Genomic DNA, 16,438 nt, shown 5'->3' on the forward strand with positions numbered 1-16,438 from the left:
GCGTCCCAACGTCATTCCCACATTGCATTTGGTGGGCACATGCCAGAGGTGGCTGCGCAACTGCCGAACTGTCAAAGGCCTATTAAGGCCATTAGGAAAGTAATTCAGCTAATTAACAGCGCCACCCATCCAACCTTAAGGTTGGCGGGTAGGTGAAGAGCCCAAGCGGCCTTCGCGTTTTTCAGGAAACCTCATCCATGGGTGGGATGAGGTTTCCTGTAGGTTTTATAAAATAATTAAATAAAATTTGCTAAATGTACAAATGTCCCAGCTCATGTGACACTGTCACATGAGGGGACATGTTTCAATAATTTTTCTGTTCATTTATTCAGAAGTTTTATCATGAACTTAATCTCCCTGAGGCAGCTCCGTGCGTCAGGCAGATTGCTGCACTCTTTCACGCGCATGCGCGGAAGAACGCAGGCCCTGACTCTCCCTCCTCGCCCCACCCGCACAGGTAGCGCTACCGGCCGCGCCTTAATTGGCCCGCCCACATAAAACGGCGGCGCACAGCCGATTGCGGACGGCGATCGGCTCCGCGCCTGCTCCCGCCCAGCCTGCCCGACATAAGTAAGATGCTGCTTATGATTGTACTATTAACTCACTGGGTTCTCTAGCCCCCTATCTTCAAGCTAAGAAATACAGTACATAAAAAGAACCTATTAACAAATACTCAAAATATCAATTATATCGAGAAGAGGACACTTGGGTAAGATACTAGAAAGTAAAACTACACACCAGCAATGAAAGCAGGGGAGAAAGGAAGGAAAAGGAAACAAATTTATGAATGGGGTTAAAAAGGATCTCAAGCTGATCTCATGCTGATAGTTAATCAATGTTAAAATATAATTCAATTTACAAAAAGAAATCATGAACACTCCATTTGTATTAAAATTAATATTCATATTTGAAGACTGCAAGTAGTTGTATTATTACGGTAGAAGGATGTATGCTAGGATATAAAATTTTCAAACATATTAATTATTAGATTGTCATTGATGTATTACAGTTTGGAGGAAGTCCAGTATCCTGTGCGATTGGGATTGCAGTTTTAGAAGTCATTGAAAAGGAAGACCTACGTGGGAATGCTACACGAGTCGGTACCTACTTGTTGAATCTGCTTAATGAACAAAAAGCCAAACATCCAATCATTGGTGACATCAGGTATTGAATTTGCCAATGAAACCAACATTTCCAAATATCAATCAGCAATCAAAAGTATAATAATTTCACTTTTGTACTTAAAGGGGCATTGGTTTATTTATCGGAGCAGAGCTGGTAAAAGATCAACAGGAGAGGACACCTGCCACAGAAGAAGCCCAGTATTTAATTACAAGGTATTATGATTGTTGTGTTCATGAGAAAAAAATTCTGGTCTTCAAAAAAAATTATAAATTCAAAATTAATTTTTCAAATGTGTTTGTGGAAGTCAGCTGAACGTTAGTGATCCTCTACAGCCGTGATCTTAAATTTACCCTCCAGTGATACTCAGGCACATCAGCTTGCTATAAGCCCAAACGCCAAGATTAAAAGGAAGAAGATGCAAGGTATTCATACTTGCAGATAATGACAAAGGCAGCTGTGATGCTGATGGATGGACTGAGTCCCAGGGAAGTGTTAAAAATGTCAGGTTGTAAACAGGTATACTTTGAGCTGTTCATTTGATTCCAAGATAAGATAGAGTTGAGGTCTAAAGAATAGCTAATCAGAATTTTTACTTGGATACAAGTCCCATGTGATTCATGTTGCCATGGAGATGGGTGCAGAGGAAGCCATTGTAAAGATCGGCTTTCCTAAAATATCACTGAATATCACAGATAGGTGGGTTCAACTACATGGATCCAGGAGAGAGGGAAGAGAGCAGCTAGAAGCCAAAAGTCTATAGTTCACCATGCCAGAATGAAAAGACCAAATTTGTGAGAAGTTAAAATGAGACCAGAAGATTTGCCTTGCTTGCGCTAGAGGGAGGAACACCAGTAAAACTCTCACTGTGAAAAACAGTTCTAGAGTTAAAAGTTACCAAACTGAGAAAGGAAAAGAATGGAAGTAAACCCTTGGGAGCAAAGAATCATGTTGGACTGATTCTGGGAGAATTAAATGTCTACTTAAAGCACTGTGTAACGTAAACCTGATGGTTTTTTGTGTTGTGCTAAAAATAAGGGGGTATTCCATTGCCTGCAATAAATAGTGTTTAGTCAATAGTGCTTTTAGTTTTTGTTACAGTAAATGTCTCATTTTTATTATAAACTAAATCTTCATTTGTAATGGAAACTTGTGATGCTAAAATTACACCATCCAACCAGCAGTAGTTCTATGCTACATTTACTGGTAGCAGTGCAAAATTATATGTTAGTTTCCACATAAATATTGGCAAGAAAATCTAACTAAAATAGGAACTGAATTCTATGAGTGCTCCCTGGACCAATAATTTCTAATCTTTTAAGCCCACCAAAGCCTGTACTTAGGCTGGGAAAATTTTCGTATTAGCTTTACATGTGTGAAACAGGGTTTTCACCACAATTCTAGCAGAACAGGAGCAGCTCCAAGACATTTCCATGGGACACTGGCTAGTATGTACAAGCTTCCAACTACAAATAAAATATAAGCTAAATACTGTGGATGCTGGAAATCAGAAATAACAGAACGTGCTGAAAATGCTCAGGCAACATTTGTGAAGAAAGAGTTATTTCAAGTTGGTCGGTTCTGATGAAAGGTCATCAACCTGGAGTTTACTGTTTCTCCCTCCATGGATGCAGCTGGACATGCTGAGTACTTCCAGCGTTTTCTACAAATAAAAAAGTTATTTTATAATTATCAGTCACATCAGAAGTGTATCAAAATTGCTGGGATAAAACTTTAGCAAAGTGATCATTGTATTGATGACTCAGAAATAGCCTGTGAAACTGCTTTTAGAAATACATATAGGCCTGAATTTTACCATTGGCAGGCTGGCTCAGCGGGAGCAGGCAGGGGCAGTTGCGGAGCCAACCACCGCCTGCAATCGGCTCTGTGCCATTTTACGCAGGCGGGCCAATTAAGGCCCGCCCAGCGTAAGACACGAGCGGTAGCACTACCTGTGCAGGCGGGGAAAGGAGGGAGAATTGGGGCCAGCGCTCTTTCATGCACGCATGCGGAGTGCTTTAATCTCCAAGAGGCATGGAGCTGCCTCAGGGAGGTTGAAGTGCTATTGAAATAAATAAAGGGAAAAAAAGGGATGTTTTTATATTTCAGAAAACTTTTTATTTGATTCATAAAAGCTTTAGGAAACCTCATCCCGCTCGAGGATGAGGTTTGCTAAAAAACGTAAAGGCCGCTTGGCCTTTTCACGTGCGTAAACAATGACACTAATTAATTCATTAATGGCCTTAATAGGCCCATCAGTTATCGGCAGGCATGCAGCCAACTCCAGCATGCGCCCTCCGAGCAAAACATTGCGAGACAGCGCGATGATGTTGGGATGCACGCCCGATGTCATTGTGCGTCATATTATGCGCCAGCATGTCGGGCCCGCCCTCACACGCCGACTGAAAAATTCAGGCCATGTCGTAGTTGCAACATGGGAACAGGCCATTTGGTTCAACAGCCTGTCAGCATTTATCCTCTACATGAGCAAATAATTCTAATCACATTATACTCACCCTGTTCCCATATCTGCACAGAAAAAGTTACATTTCAGGTCATTGACCTTTTGTCAGAATGGCAGATATTAGAGATGCAAAAGGCTTTAAGCAAGTAGAGGCAGGGAAAGTAGAGTTAAAGACAAAAGGTTTACGATAAAGTGGAAGGCAAGGTGATTAAGTAACAAGAAATGATGGTGCGAAAGGGAAAGGTAATGGGACTAGAAAGGCTATTTATTCGTACCCAACTCTAAGGAAAGCATTTCCTGCATATGCTCAGTGTCAGAGTGTCAGCTGGTAGCATTAAAAACAAACAAGTTGCCTTGACACAGACCAACAATAAAAGTTCAAGTTACCCATTTTTAGGTCTGAGCAGTCCTTAACTAATTGTATCTAGTCCACCTTTCACTTATTAACTGTAAAATATGCTTCAGACAATTCAGTAAATGAGATTCTCAACTTCCAATATGGACAACTGATTGTAATATTTAGTACAAGGTCTTTTTTTGATAAAAATCAAAAAAAAGGAAAAATTTAATTACCCAATGTGGGCCTCAAAATGATGACCCTGGGATTAAGAGTTCCATTCTGTACCAATTGAGCTACCCAGGCTCCACAGAAGCTCCCCGCACTAAGCATTAACACACTCAATCTAGCCGAAGGAAGGCTTAACCTTCATTTTCAATATGATCAGTGGGACCCATAGCAAAGATTTCAAATCAGTGATGTGCAAACTAGATGTGAAGATGAAGCCTGTTGTAGCATTGGATCATGTTTAAAATATTGAGAGCAAACTCCTGCCATCAAAGGCATCAGGAGCAGCATGGGCCAAGTACGAATGCGCAACTATTCCGGACACCTTTCCGGTTGGCAGGAGTTACAGTGGACAAGAAACAAAAGATGGATCTATAGGAGTTATCAGTGGCAACAGCAGAATCATTACCAGCATCTGCTGATTTTAAAAAATAGTATTTAGTGAACTGTGAGCTTGCAAGACTGTAAAGTGTCCAATTGAAACAGGAGGTGCTGTTCCTCCAGCTTCATTAGAACAAGAGGCAGCGGACAGAGTGGGAGTGGGGCAGAATTAAAAAGTAGGCAACCAGAAACCAGGGTTATGCTTGCAGATCAAATAGAGCCGCAAGGCAATCGCACAATCTGTTCTACTGCACTTTGTTCAGGCGCCTATACAATTTAATTTCACTTTTTGTTAGGTTGAAGGAGGAATTTATCTTACTTAGCACTGATGGACCAGACAGAAACGTCCTGAAATTCAAACCCCCAATGTGCTTCACTATGGAGGATGCTCAATATCTTGTTGAAAAAATTGACACAATACTTACGGGTAAGTGTTCGAAAAAGCTAATTTTAAGATATAACTAGTTACTTTCTAGTAGTAATGTTCATGGACATTTCTAAAATCGAGTAGGCCAGTTTTTTGACAACCAGTCATCTCTATCAGATCTTCAAATGAAAACAAATAGCAAATAGGATTACTTGGTGAGAAATGCAGTTTACAGCTTGTATGAGGTTACTATATAAAACATCAGTCTTCACTCCAAAGAATTGCATCACTTTTCATGGGCTTGCTAACACTCTCAGTTTGTTTTGGTAAAATAAATGTAATTTAGATTTATTATAAACCTATTGACCAAGTTGACCAAGTAGTGTACAGTAATAGAAAAAAGTTTATCATTCTAAGTTTTTAAAAAATGAATCCTACTGTGTTAGGAGACATGCTCCAAATTTTACCTTCAGGCATCAAAACTTTCCTAAATTCTTACTTTGGGAATAACTTGAATTAAAATATTTTCAAATTTTGGAGAAACCCAAATGTATTTGTCAGCTTGGCTGCTCAAAGCCAGCTGTTTGTTGATTCAATTCCTACAACCTGACCCCCAGCATATAATGTACACACTTCAATGCAGTTATGAAATGCTGCATTGTGATTGGAGGTGGGGAGTAAGGAGATGGTGCCATCGTTCAGATTAAATATGAAACCAAGGCCCTGTCTGCCCTTCTTGTGGATGCTAAATAACTATGACACTCAAAAAAGAGCTAGGAGGTGCCCTAAACAACAGTGCATCTCCCATTCAACATAATAAAAACCATCTTCATACATGGAACTTTGTGATATGCAAAATCAGCTGTCTGCATTCACCAAACAGTATTAGCTGTACTCCAAAAGTAATTGGCTATGAAGGACTTTAGGACATTCTGCAGAAATTGAAGATACTGTTAGTCTACCCCTTTCTCTAAAAGGGGCTGGCAGTTTATCAAGCTGGACCACAGCCATTTCAAGACTAATTTTTGCAACTAAATAGGCTATTGCTGAATACTAACTATTGTTCAATAGATTGGAGATGAGCATTGTAGTTGCCACCTCTCCCTAAATTTGTCACCACTACTCACACAAAGCTATATTTGAAAGCACGTAGTTGTTGCAGGAAACAGCAGCACCACAGTTAAAAGATTAAGATTTCTTGAATATTTTTAAATCACAGAAATGGAAATGACCAACACGTGCAAGACTGGAGTGAATTAGAGCAACTGAATGTATGGTCCCAACTGAAGCAGCATACATAAAACATATAACATGGAAACAGGATTTGGCTACAGTGGTCTATGCTCATGTTTCCCCAATATGCAAGCTCTAATCACAGTTCTAGTGTCTCTTCAATCCCTTATCAAATTTAATCTTGACGGTTTAATTTCATCACTCACCCTGGAAATGAATTTCATATTCTCAACTACTGATCAAGAACTTTCCCATTCCAAATTCTGTATTTTTTCTGTACGTATGGCTGTTTTCTCCCAGCTAGTTCTACCCAGTCAATTTTTTTAAAATATACATCTGCAACATTGATCCAATAGTCAAATCTCTGTTATTCTTCGCCCCAGGGAACCTGCTCACATATTCTATAACCCAGCATTAATTTTATTACCTGGTCTGGTAGCACTCTTGTCTGCATCTGAATGTTCTGGGCTCCAGGTCCTGAACACATCTAGGCTAGTGCAGGATTCATCCTTTATCTAAATTCCTCACTGCTGCATTCTTTTTCTGACACACTACAGGTGGACATTAAAAGGTCCCAGTATGACAATGCAGAAAACATATGCTAGTTCCATCCCTGCCCCTTCACCCAAGCTATATGGTGAGATTGTAGTAATCTCTGTTCAAAGTGGCATGCCATTGGAAGAAACAAATATCAATATTATGTTCAAAGAACATATTTAAATGCCAAAAGTCTACAAGTTTCCCCCATGCATGCTCTTTAATATTACTGTTCATTGACAGCCTTGAAGAGCAGTATTGACACAGGTTACAGCACAGAATACTATAAAACTCTTGGCTGAGAATTAAAATATGGCCTTCAGAATGAAACAACAGGTCCAGTTAGAAATTGATACATTACTGTTGTTTTGTATTTACGTTCTCCCATTGTTAGCAATCAGCCAACAGAAAATAAATGTGGAGGAGTGTTTTGACCATGTAACTTAAACAGTAAAATACAATAACTGCACAAAACAGCCTGTTAATGTATAAAATCAGGAATTGAGCACTTAGATTCTAATTTTGCACTTCTGGTTTTCGATAGAAATCAACGAGATATTTCACTAAAATTACGTTGATATCTTAGGAAATTGCAAGGAATACAGGATAAGTTGGAACACTTTCATTGAAACTATTAGAACAGCAGTTGCACTGAAGTAACTTTGGTAATAATATTCTTAAATTCAGAGCCACAGCTTCATTTGTAGGTAAGCTGGTAAAGCAACAGAATCAATAAGGTTCCCATTTTTAAAAAATAGCTCATACAAGCAGATACAAGCTAATGCTTCAGCAGTATGCCCATTAAATAGATTTGTAACTCAAAACTGAATGCCTTTGATTTTCTTTAATTTACATACAAAGTCAGAAGTAAACTGAAATCTGAATACAAATAAAATTCATGCAACACAAAATACACAAAAGGAACTTTTATTTCAGGAGCTTGGACTGCTCCAATAAACAAGTTATTGATGCAAATCCAGTAATTTTATGTAAAATACAAACTTACATAATACATTATCAGCATCCATTAGGTACCAAAAAGTACAGTAAAAACCACTTCCATCACAGGAAATGTATGACACAAAAGACAGACTACAAAATAAAAAGTTGGAAAGTGACAGGCTTCCCTAAAACAATCTTCTGTACATTTGGGGAGTCATCCAGAGTAAAAACAGTTCAAAAAAATTAGTCCCCAAGTGCAACACAGCTGCATTTAGAGGACCTGTGTATGTTTTTACCAAGCTTGATGACCTGAAAAAGTACAAAGAAAAATCCATTAGTGTTAAATAACAAGATAGTTATTTTAATAGAACTATATGTAACAAATCTTAAGCTTCACACATAGCAGAGCACCTCAGTTTGTAGTCACATTTCCTTTGGCCACTTGCTTGGCTTCAGTGAACTAGATTATTTTTCTCTTGAAATATCAACCCATCACTACATTACCCCTTAAAATTTCTTTCAGGGGATGAGTGTTGTCACCCATCCCCAATTGCCTTTGAACTGAGTGGCTTGCTAGGCCATGGCAGAGGACAGTTAAGAGTCAACCACATTATTGTGTATCTGGAGTCACCAGGCAAAGACAGCAGATTTCCTTCTCTAAAAGGGAAGTTAACCAGATAAGTTTTTACAACAATGTTAGTTTTATAGTCACCATTACTGAGACTAGCTTTATAATTCCAGATTTATTGATTAAATACAAATTCCACCAGCTGCCATGGTGGGATTTGAATCCATGTCCCTAGAGTATTAGCCAGCTCTAGATTGAGTCCCGTGACATTACCACTACACCACCGTCTCCCTGCATAAAAGCCATGGAAGTACTGAATATAATCTGACAACAGAGGGAGTATCATTCCAATTTATTGGAAGGCATACAAATTGAAACTAACCAATTAATAGCACATTAAATGACAAATGCCATAACTTGGTTCAAATTAACTATAGAACCTGCAAAAATATTTAGCACATTTGCATTACTTTTTGAAACCAGTTTGTAAGACACCATAACACAATGCAGTATGCCAAAGAGCACAATCAAGAGGTCTCTTACTAATGTTATATGATTATATAATTATCTAGACAGTAGTATTCAGTTAAACTCTATGTTAAATAAAAACAATCTACACGTAAGCTTTCTTTTTAAATATATGTATATAAATTTCAGGAATCTTTAAGTTCTTGTCAACTTCAGGCCATGCCTCACTCCTATGGATGTTGTTCTGACAAAAATTGAATTTCCCTTGGAATTCACTTTTTAAAAAAAACACAATCCTGAATACACTGACATGATTCACTCATCTGCAAAACAGTACGTTTCCCCATCTGTACCTTGGGTTTTGAGCTCAAAAGGGGCGAGAGAAAAAAAATGGGAGGGCGTGTATTTAGATCAATATTGGCAAACAAACAGTCCAAATACTTAAATCACCAGCACTATTTCCATTTCTGTACTTGCAATCTCATCAGATTCACCTACATTTTCCCATGGATGAAAGTTGTTGACCCACAGCAATGTTCTTTAGAACTCAATTGCTATTGAATTTTGGATTGCCAAACAGCCAAAACATGAAGTTTACTTACTGTTAATCTTCATGTGACATTCTCCAGATTTTATAGAGAATGTGTGGGGTCCTTCATCCAAACAGTTAGCAAAAGTTTTAAAACCTAATTGTACAGAACAGATCGGAATGTTCATTAAAAAGACGGTAGCAAGTCCAAGTTTCTATCTAGAACCTGCCATAAGAGGTGGCAATAATTTCTCCCAAAAAATGGGTTTAAACCCATTTCATCCATTGCGCATTAATTCAATTTACACAAACACAGCAATAAAAATGTGTGCTGTTAACTAGCTAAAAAACAGGCAGTCATGTTTTGGCCATCACAAGACAAATATCAGTACTGGCAGATGCTGCTGGGCAGTATTAAGCAAGCCAGTACTTGCAACTGAATACTGGTAGTTCCCAGTTTCATGGTCCAAGGCACAAATGCTGAGACACACCATCTGGAATCAGAGCTTTATCAAACATAGTGGAGTGTAAAGTAAAAAGTGAATTGAGCTCCATTTTAAAAATGTACAGTATAGAATTGACAAAATATACTGTGATGCAGCTTTTTGCTACCACTATACTAGACTAGTTATTGCCTAGCTTTCAGCAGCCCCGATTTATGCCCCAACTAAACTGAATTGCACATTTCAACTAACTTCCGATTAGGATTACACATTCTCTTCCTCTTTCCTACCTACACGCACCATCCCCTATGTTCTGTAAATGTATCTTAAAGGAGGCATACCAAACACTATGGAACACTTGTGAAATAGTTTTTCCTCACTCCCCTTGTCCAACTTCAAACGAGTGTCAGGAATCCACGATCTTTCATTTTAAAAGCACCAGGAAAAACCATACTGCCCTAGGTTGGATCTCATCACCGATTTGGTTATCTGAAGGATACTAATTTTCAATACTAGTCTCATTACATTCCTTTACTGAAATGGACATACCTGCATTCACATTCCATTTTAATATGGCTTGTAACCACCTTGGTGAGCTGCCCCACGTCTTGGTGCTTTCCCATAGTTACCATTACTCTGATCTGGATGAAAAATAAGCTTATAGTTAAATTGCTACTCTCTAAAGTTTGATGCACAAAATGCGGTCTTTCCACTGAAACGAGACCAGTAAAAAATTGAGGCCGCTTCCATAAAGTCATTTGTGATTAAATCTGATAGTGATAGAGAGTGAATAATTGACTTGAGAATGGCCACATTAAAGGTCAAGAATCTAAAACGTAAAAACTGCATCAGTATTTGCAATGCCTAAGCCTCAATCCACACAAGCCTTGCTTCAGTACAGCAATGAATGTACTTACTGTAGTCATATCCTTGACCATATCCACCATAATAACCACTATTGTAGTTATAGCCAGTATAATCATAGCCTCCATATGCACCATAGCCACTTTGCCCGCTGTAACCATAACTGCTGCCATAGCTTGGATTCCAGTAATTACTGCTGTATCCTTGACTCCAGTTCTGACTTTGACCTTAAATTTAGCAAGACATACAGGTAAGCACTAAAAGAATGATTCCACAGATTATTTTCCCCCTCACTTTAAGAATTGTAAACATGCAACTCACCAGCTCCACGGCCACCACCTCTACCTCGTCCTGTAAAGCTACCTCTGCCTCCCCACTGCTGTTGCTGTTGGTAAACTTCTTTAGGCTGAGCCACTTTGATTTCACACTGTATCAAAAAAAAAAACAAGTCAGTCTACAAAATTCCATACAACTTTCTTGTCAAGAAACCAAGTTGCCTCTGTCCATTACCTTGCTGCTGCCAACATCGTGGTACTTCTTCTCCAAAATCTTTTTCACTGGCTCTTCCTCTTTAAATGAGATGAAACAAAATCCTCTCCTTTTGTTGGTCTTGCTATCCATTGGAAGTTCAATCGATTCCACCTAGATAAAAATTCCATGACACTTACATGAGGGTGAAGCTGGTGTTGCAATAAACCCATCTGAACATGACCTCACACATATGGGAGGAAAAAAACTAACTGTACACAACAGGTACACTATCTACAATTAATCTCACCATAATAGCTTCTCAACATACAGACCCAAGACTTCATACGAAGGAGCGACAGGTCATTGCAATGACCTGCCCATCTTCAGTGTTCCTTGCCAATAGGGAAATTACGTTTTTTAGCCTAGTCAATCATTGCCTATGTGCCTAATTCATTGCAGTGCTCTGATACTTCGGTTTGGCATTTTCAGCCACACCTTAAAACGTCCCAGGTCAAAGTTACACATTGTCAGCGTAACCAAGCTCAGCACAATAGGTGCAACAGTTGTCCTCCACAGTCCTGTTTTACAACTGGGTCAAGGGAAATTCACATAAATTATTCCAAGCCCAAGATTTGGATGTCAGTTGGGGTTTACAGCCAAGCCTATCACAACTCACTAAACTCGAGCCACATGGGCTCAAGCGTCAAAATGCGGTGGGGCAATGTTTTAGAGTCGTGCTTTAATATCTGCTCAGCAAATACCAACCTCACCAAAGGCTCCAAAGTACTCTCTGATCTTATCTTCAGGGGTATCTGGATGAAGACCTCCAACAAAGATTTTCTTTACAGGTTCTTTCTTCATGGCCATTGCTCTTTTAGGATCCACGACTCTACCATCTAGCTTATGTTCTTTTTGTTCCAATACCTACAGGAAAAAAAGCAACTCAATGTAGAATTGTATGTGTACATGTCATTGGCTTAGAGGTGTTTCATAGGATACAGGCTTCTAAGGTTAATTAATGCTACACTGAGCATTAATGGGGGCAAATTGTGCAAATTCAATAGCTGTCCCCATTTACAAAACACCCATGCAACCTGTGCCAGCTAACAGAATAAAATTGGTGCAATTAATACTGTCATTGTATTATTTATTGAAGTAAACGGGCTAAACTGTTGCAAAGAGACTTCAACAGCAAATGAGAATCCATCCACTAAAAGGGATAGAGCACCAAAGTGGTGGAAAAGCTGGAAATAATGGAGGTCCAAAGAGACTTGGGGCCCTGGTACATAAATCATTAAAATGTCATAAACAGGTACAAAGTAATGGAATGTGAGGTGGTTACACCACACCTGGAGTGCTATGAACAGATCTTGACACCATGCCTTAGGAGTGGGGAAGTGCTGCTCAGATTTACCAGAATGCCTTCAAGGATTAAATTAAGGTGATTACACAAAATAATGTTCTATACCCTGGAATTGAGAGGTTTATGGAGTGATTTTATCAAAATTTCACAATTTAATAAAATTAACAGAGTGGGAAACTATTTCCACTGGAAATATACATTTATTATAAAATATTTCCACTGGCTGGAGAGTCTAGGACTAAGGACCATAGTCTAAATGTCACAGCCAGAGCCTTCAGGAGTCAAATTAGAAAACACTTCTTCATGCAAAGGACAATAAAAGTTTGGAACTCTTCTAACTACAATTGATCTGAGTTTGACTTCTGTTATCCAAAAAGCATTAAAAGGAATGAGGCAAAGTTTTGTACTATGGTTAGGTTGCAGATCATTCAAGCTTGAAAAGTTAAACAGCCCACTCCTGTTCCTATCCATTTGGTAATAATGTGGATAGTCCCAATGTATAATTTAAAACAGCTCAGATCAGGATGCCCATCTTACCAGTAGTCTAGACTAGTAAAAAGACATTCAGTATTGAAGGCAGGCCAAAGTGATGTTACGGCAACTCATATCAAGGCAGCCTGTAGAGCGGGTGTGCCATTATATACTATTCCAACGCATCACTGACTGGCCTCCCGTGTTCTATCCTCTAAATTTGAGGTCGCTCAGAAAAACTGTCCGCATCCTTACTCACTAAAAGACCTGTTCACCCACCATCCGTGTGCTCAATGACATGCATTGGCTCCTGATAAGCAAAATCTAGATTTTCAAAATTCTTGCTTTCAAGTCCTGCCATGGCTTTGCTCCTCCAACTCTAATGCCTTCAGTTCCAGAACCCTCCAAGATATCAGTGCTCCTCTAATTCTGTTATCCTGAACATCCTCACTTTTGAAATCACTCCACCGTTGGTGGCCTTGCCATCAGCTGCCAAGGTCCTAAACTAGGGAATAAAACCCCTCCCCCATTTAAATATGCTCCTTAAAACCTACCACTTTGACCAAGTCTCAATCCTTTTGTGGCTCAGGTGTCAAATTGTGTTTGATAATGCTCCTGTAAATTGCCTTGGGACATTTTATTACATTAAAGGTGGTGCACAAATACAAGTGATTAACAGCATAAAGTGTAATAAATCTCTTATGCAAGTAAGATTTATGGCACTTGGCATCCAAGCCAGTAAGACTGAAGCCCAAAGATACTGAATGTTCGAACTCTAAAAAGAGAAATTTTAAAGAATTACCCAAGCAGTTAGAATCTGTTGCAATACATTTCTCACCAAATTCATCTCAAATTTTGGGCAACTTTGTGAAATACCTATTAATGGGGGGTGAGGCGGTGGCATAGTGGTATTGTCACTGGACTGGTATTCCAAAGACCCAGTGTAACGCTCTGGGGACCCGGGTTTGAATTCCACCATGGCAGATGGTGAAAAAAATCTGGAAAAAGTCTGATGATGACCATGAAGTCATTGTCGATTGTTGTAAAAACCCATCTGATTCACTAATGCCCTTTAGGGAAGGGAATCTGCCATCCTCAATTGATCTGGCCTACATGCAACTCCAGAAATTAGGGATGGGCAATAAATGCTGGCCTGGCCAGCAACACCCACATCCCATGAACAAACAATTTTTTTAAAATTCCAGAGATTCAAATTTGGAACATTTTTAACAATCTATTTATTTTTCCTCCATATTTTACCCAAACGTGATTAGGCCAGCAACTTCATCAAGATCAGTGAATCAAACAATTATAAAACTATATTAAGGCCATTTAGCTGTTTGGTATGGACATCAAGGTGCAGAACATAGGTGGGTGCCATGATTGAACCTGAGTGTTCTTAAGGTGCTGTTGCAGTCAGCATAGCTTGAGATTTGAACACGACTAACTGGGCGTTGTAACACAGCATCCCATTTCATTACTGCCACCTCACACTGACAAATGCTCACCAGCTTCGTTTTGGAAACTTCCACCCGAAGAATGTCTCCTATTATTGTCCATATCCGAGACCGTCACAAAACTTGACTGTACAGTACAATACCTCCACCCCTAAATTTGGCTTTCTTTTGCCGCCCAATTTTACTTTCAAATTTGGAATTACATACCGCCCTCTGGAATGTTTGATTAAACGTAGGCTACCGCCAAAAACCGTTCTCAACCTTACTCTATCGGCGCATGATGAATCTTTGAAGAGGATAAATCCAAAACCCCTCGACCTTCCGGTTGCAGGATCCATCTTAATTGTACAATCCACAACTTCGCCAAATTTGGAAAAATAATCCTTCAGGTCTTTTTTACTGGTATCCCAGCTCAAGCCTCCTACGAACATTTTCCTGTTGAAATCAGAGCGAGATAGAGAGAAAATACGACCTTTTGTTATCCAGTCCTGTTTCCCCCTCCCCCAGCCCAAGGAAGCACATGGCGCCAAGAGCAATGTGAACAAAGAGACGGCGGCGCAGCCCTGACCGGGGGCTGATCATCCTCCTAACCCCGCCGCCAGCCCACACACAACGGTGCACTTTACATTGCTGCAAGCAGCAAGAAAAATTTCGCCTCACTTAACGCAAGCGATGCAATCAAGTGAACACCGCACCAAAGCCGCATGAAGGATAACCGGCCGGTGAACACCATTACCGGGGAAGTCGCCAAAGCGAGCTCCGTTGCAGGGCCGCATGTTACCCAGCCGGCCTGGGCCTACCGGCGAAGGGAAAAGGGGGAGCTGCCGCATGGCCTCAGCCTTCTTACCCGGCGTCTTCCTCATTTTTGCTGGCGTTGATTTTCGAACCTTCGCTGTCAGCTCCGGACTGAGGCTCCGCTCCATCCGCCGCCATTCCCTGGCCGCCAGTAGCCTGACCCTCTCCTTCCTCATAGTGACCATTCTCCGATCCCTCCACGTACTGCTGCCCAGCGTCGGCCATTTTGAGTCTCGTTCGCGTCCGATTAAAACTTAAGTGGATTTTTTTTTAAAAATGGTGACCCCCCCCCTTTCGTGTGCGTGCCTGGTAAATCCTACAAGCAGCCCGGCTTCTGCCTCTGGATTCCGCTCACTACTGGCATGTGGCCTTTTATAAAGGGGACTGCGCGGCACCACGCAACAACTACTCCTCTCATTGGGTACAGATATCTATATCCAGTCCTCTCATTGGCTAATGAATCGTGTCCCCTCTCTCCTCGGTCCGGGTTACTTGGTAAAGTTTTTCTCTGTTGAAATCGGTTTTTTTAGTTGAATAAATATCACAAAATGTGCGGTCACAAGCAAAATATCTGTACTGTAGAAATGCTTGCAGTATATAATATTGGCTCAGCCTCTTTAGGAAGATTTGAAGGGATGAGAGTGCAGAAAAGATGAGAATGACTTGAGGAACTTCATTTAAATAGATTGAAAAAGCTGGGTCTACTAGAGAAAGTCGAAGGGAGAGTTGAAAGAGATATTCAAGGAGGTCGGGACGGAGATAGGGAGAAGCTGGTAGAAGGATCAAGAACCAGAGAAAACCAATTTAAACAGATTAAAAGCAGTAATAACATGGGGGAAAACTTTTTCTTAAATGCAACAAGGGGTTAAGATCTGGAATGTAGTGCGCAAGCCTGATGGAGAGAAATTCAGCCACGTTGAGAGGAGCAGAGCCTGGAGCTGCCCAACTTCCCCAGGCCCAGGCTCTCGCTATATTTCAGGCCGAGCCTTGCTTGGAAACAGGTAGCCTTTCAGCAAGAACTAGCCCCGCAGCGCTCCCCACCTGCCTACTGTCTCCTGTCTCAGAAGCGCTGCGGCCAGCAAGAAGACAGAAAGCAATCCAGAGAGAGAGAGAAAGAACACGGCAGCCTCAACCCCCAGAGGGCTGCCATCTTTATCAGAAGTAAAGGCCATTTCAATGAGATGACGAGGTTTCTGATTTGACAGTTGCTCTATGAGATCAGTAGCCCAGTTGGACCAGATGGAAGGTCTCCTCCTGATTGGATTAGCAGTTTAACATAAACCTTCCATTGGATGACAACAGAATACACACCCAAGTAATGAGCGCTCTGCAAATGGCCGGCTGCCATCAGCCCCCAGACAAGAGTTGTGTCTGCATGCCAACCCATCCAGCCATTCA

The 16,438-nt window shown here is 40.4% G+C and overlaps 2 protein-coding genes across 6 annotated transcripts in view; one reads left to right on the forward strand and one right to left on the reverse strand.

Annotated features, from left to right (window-relative positions):
* The window catches only part of LOC144685877 (5-phosphohydroxy-L-lysine phospho-lyase-like), a 40,610-nt gene extending 28,547 nt beyond the window's left edge, over positions 1-12,063 (forward strand). For 3 of the 4 annotated variants that reach the window (XM_078550880.1, XM_078550882.1, XM_078550883.1), the window contains 4 exons: positions 1,010-1,164; positions 1,248-1,337; positions 4,829-4,959; positions 6,119-12,063. In XM_078550880.1, the coding sequence (XP_078407006.1) occupies positions 1,010-1,164; positions 1,248-1,337; positions 4,829-4,959; positions 6,119-6,159 (417 nt within the window). In that variant the 3' untranslated portion in view covers positions 6,160-12,063. Of the gene's footprint in view, positions 1-1,009; positions 1,165-1,247; positions 1,338-1,482; positions 2,202-4,828; positions 4,960-6,118 lie in introns of those variants that run through there. The other variant, XM_078550881.1, reaches the window with a different exon arrangement.
* On the reverse strand, positions 7,581-16,099 carry hnrnpaba (heterogeneous nuclear ribonucleoprotein A/Ba). Of its 2 annotated transcripts, XM_078550884.1 has the most exons (8): positions 15,093-16,099; positions 14,512-14,680; positions 11,720-11,878; positions 10,994-11,125; positions 10,805-10,910; positions 10,537-10,710; positions 10,169-10,260; positions 7,581-7,920 (listed from the first exon to the last, which is right to left on the reverse strand). In XM_078550884.1, the coding sequence occupies exons 1-7, from the start codon at positions 15,263-15,265 to the stop codon at positions 10,187-10,189; spliced, it is 987 nt and encodes a 328-aa protein (XP_078407010.1). In that variant the 5' UTR covers positions 15,266-16,099; the 3' UTR covers positions 7,581-7,920; positions 10,169-10,186. The 2 variants fall into 2 exon arrangements, with proteins under 2 accessions (XP_078407010.1, XP_078407011.1); XM_078550885.1 differs by lacking the exon at positions 10,537-10,710.
* Positions 16,100-16,438: the final 339 nt, after the last annotated feature.

This window comes from Cetorhinus maximus, chromosome 10, assembly GCF_964194155.1.
Source record: "Cetorhinus maximus chromosome 10, sCetMax3.hap1.1, whole genome shotgun sequence".
Classification (NCBI taxonomy): domain Eukaryota; kingdom Metazoa; phylum Chordata; class Chondrichthyes; order Lamniformes; family Cetorhinidae; genus Cetorhinus; species Cetorhinus maximus.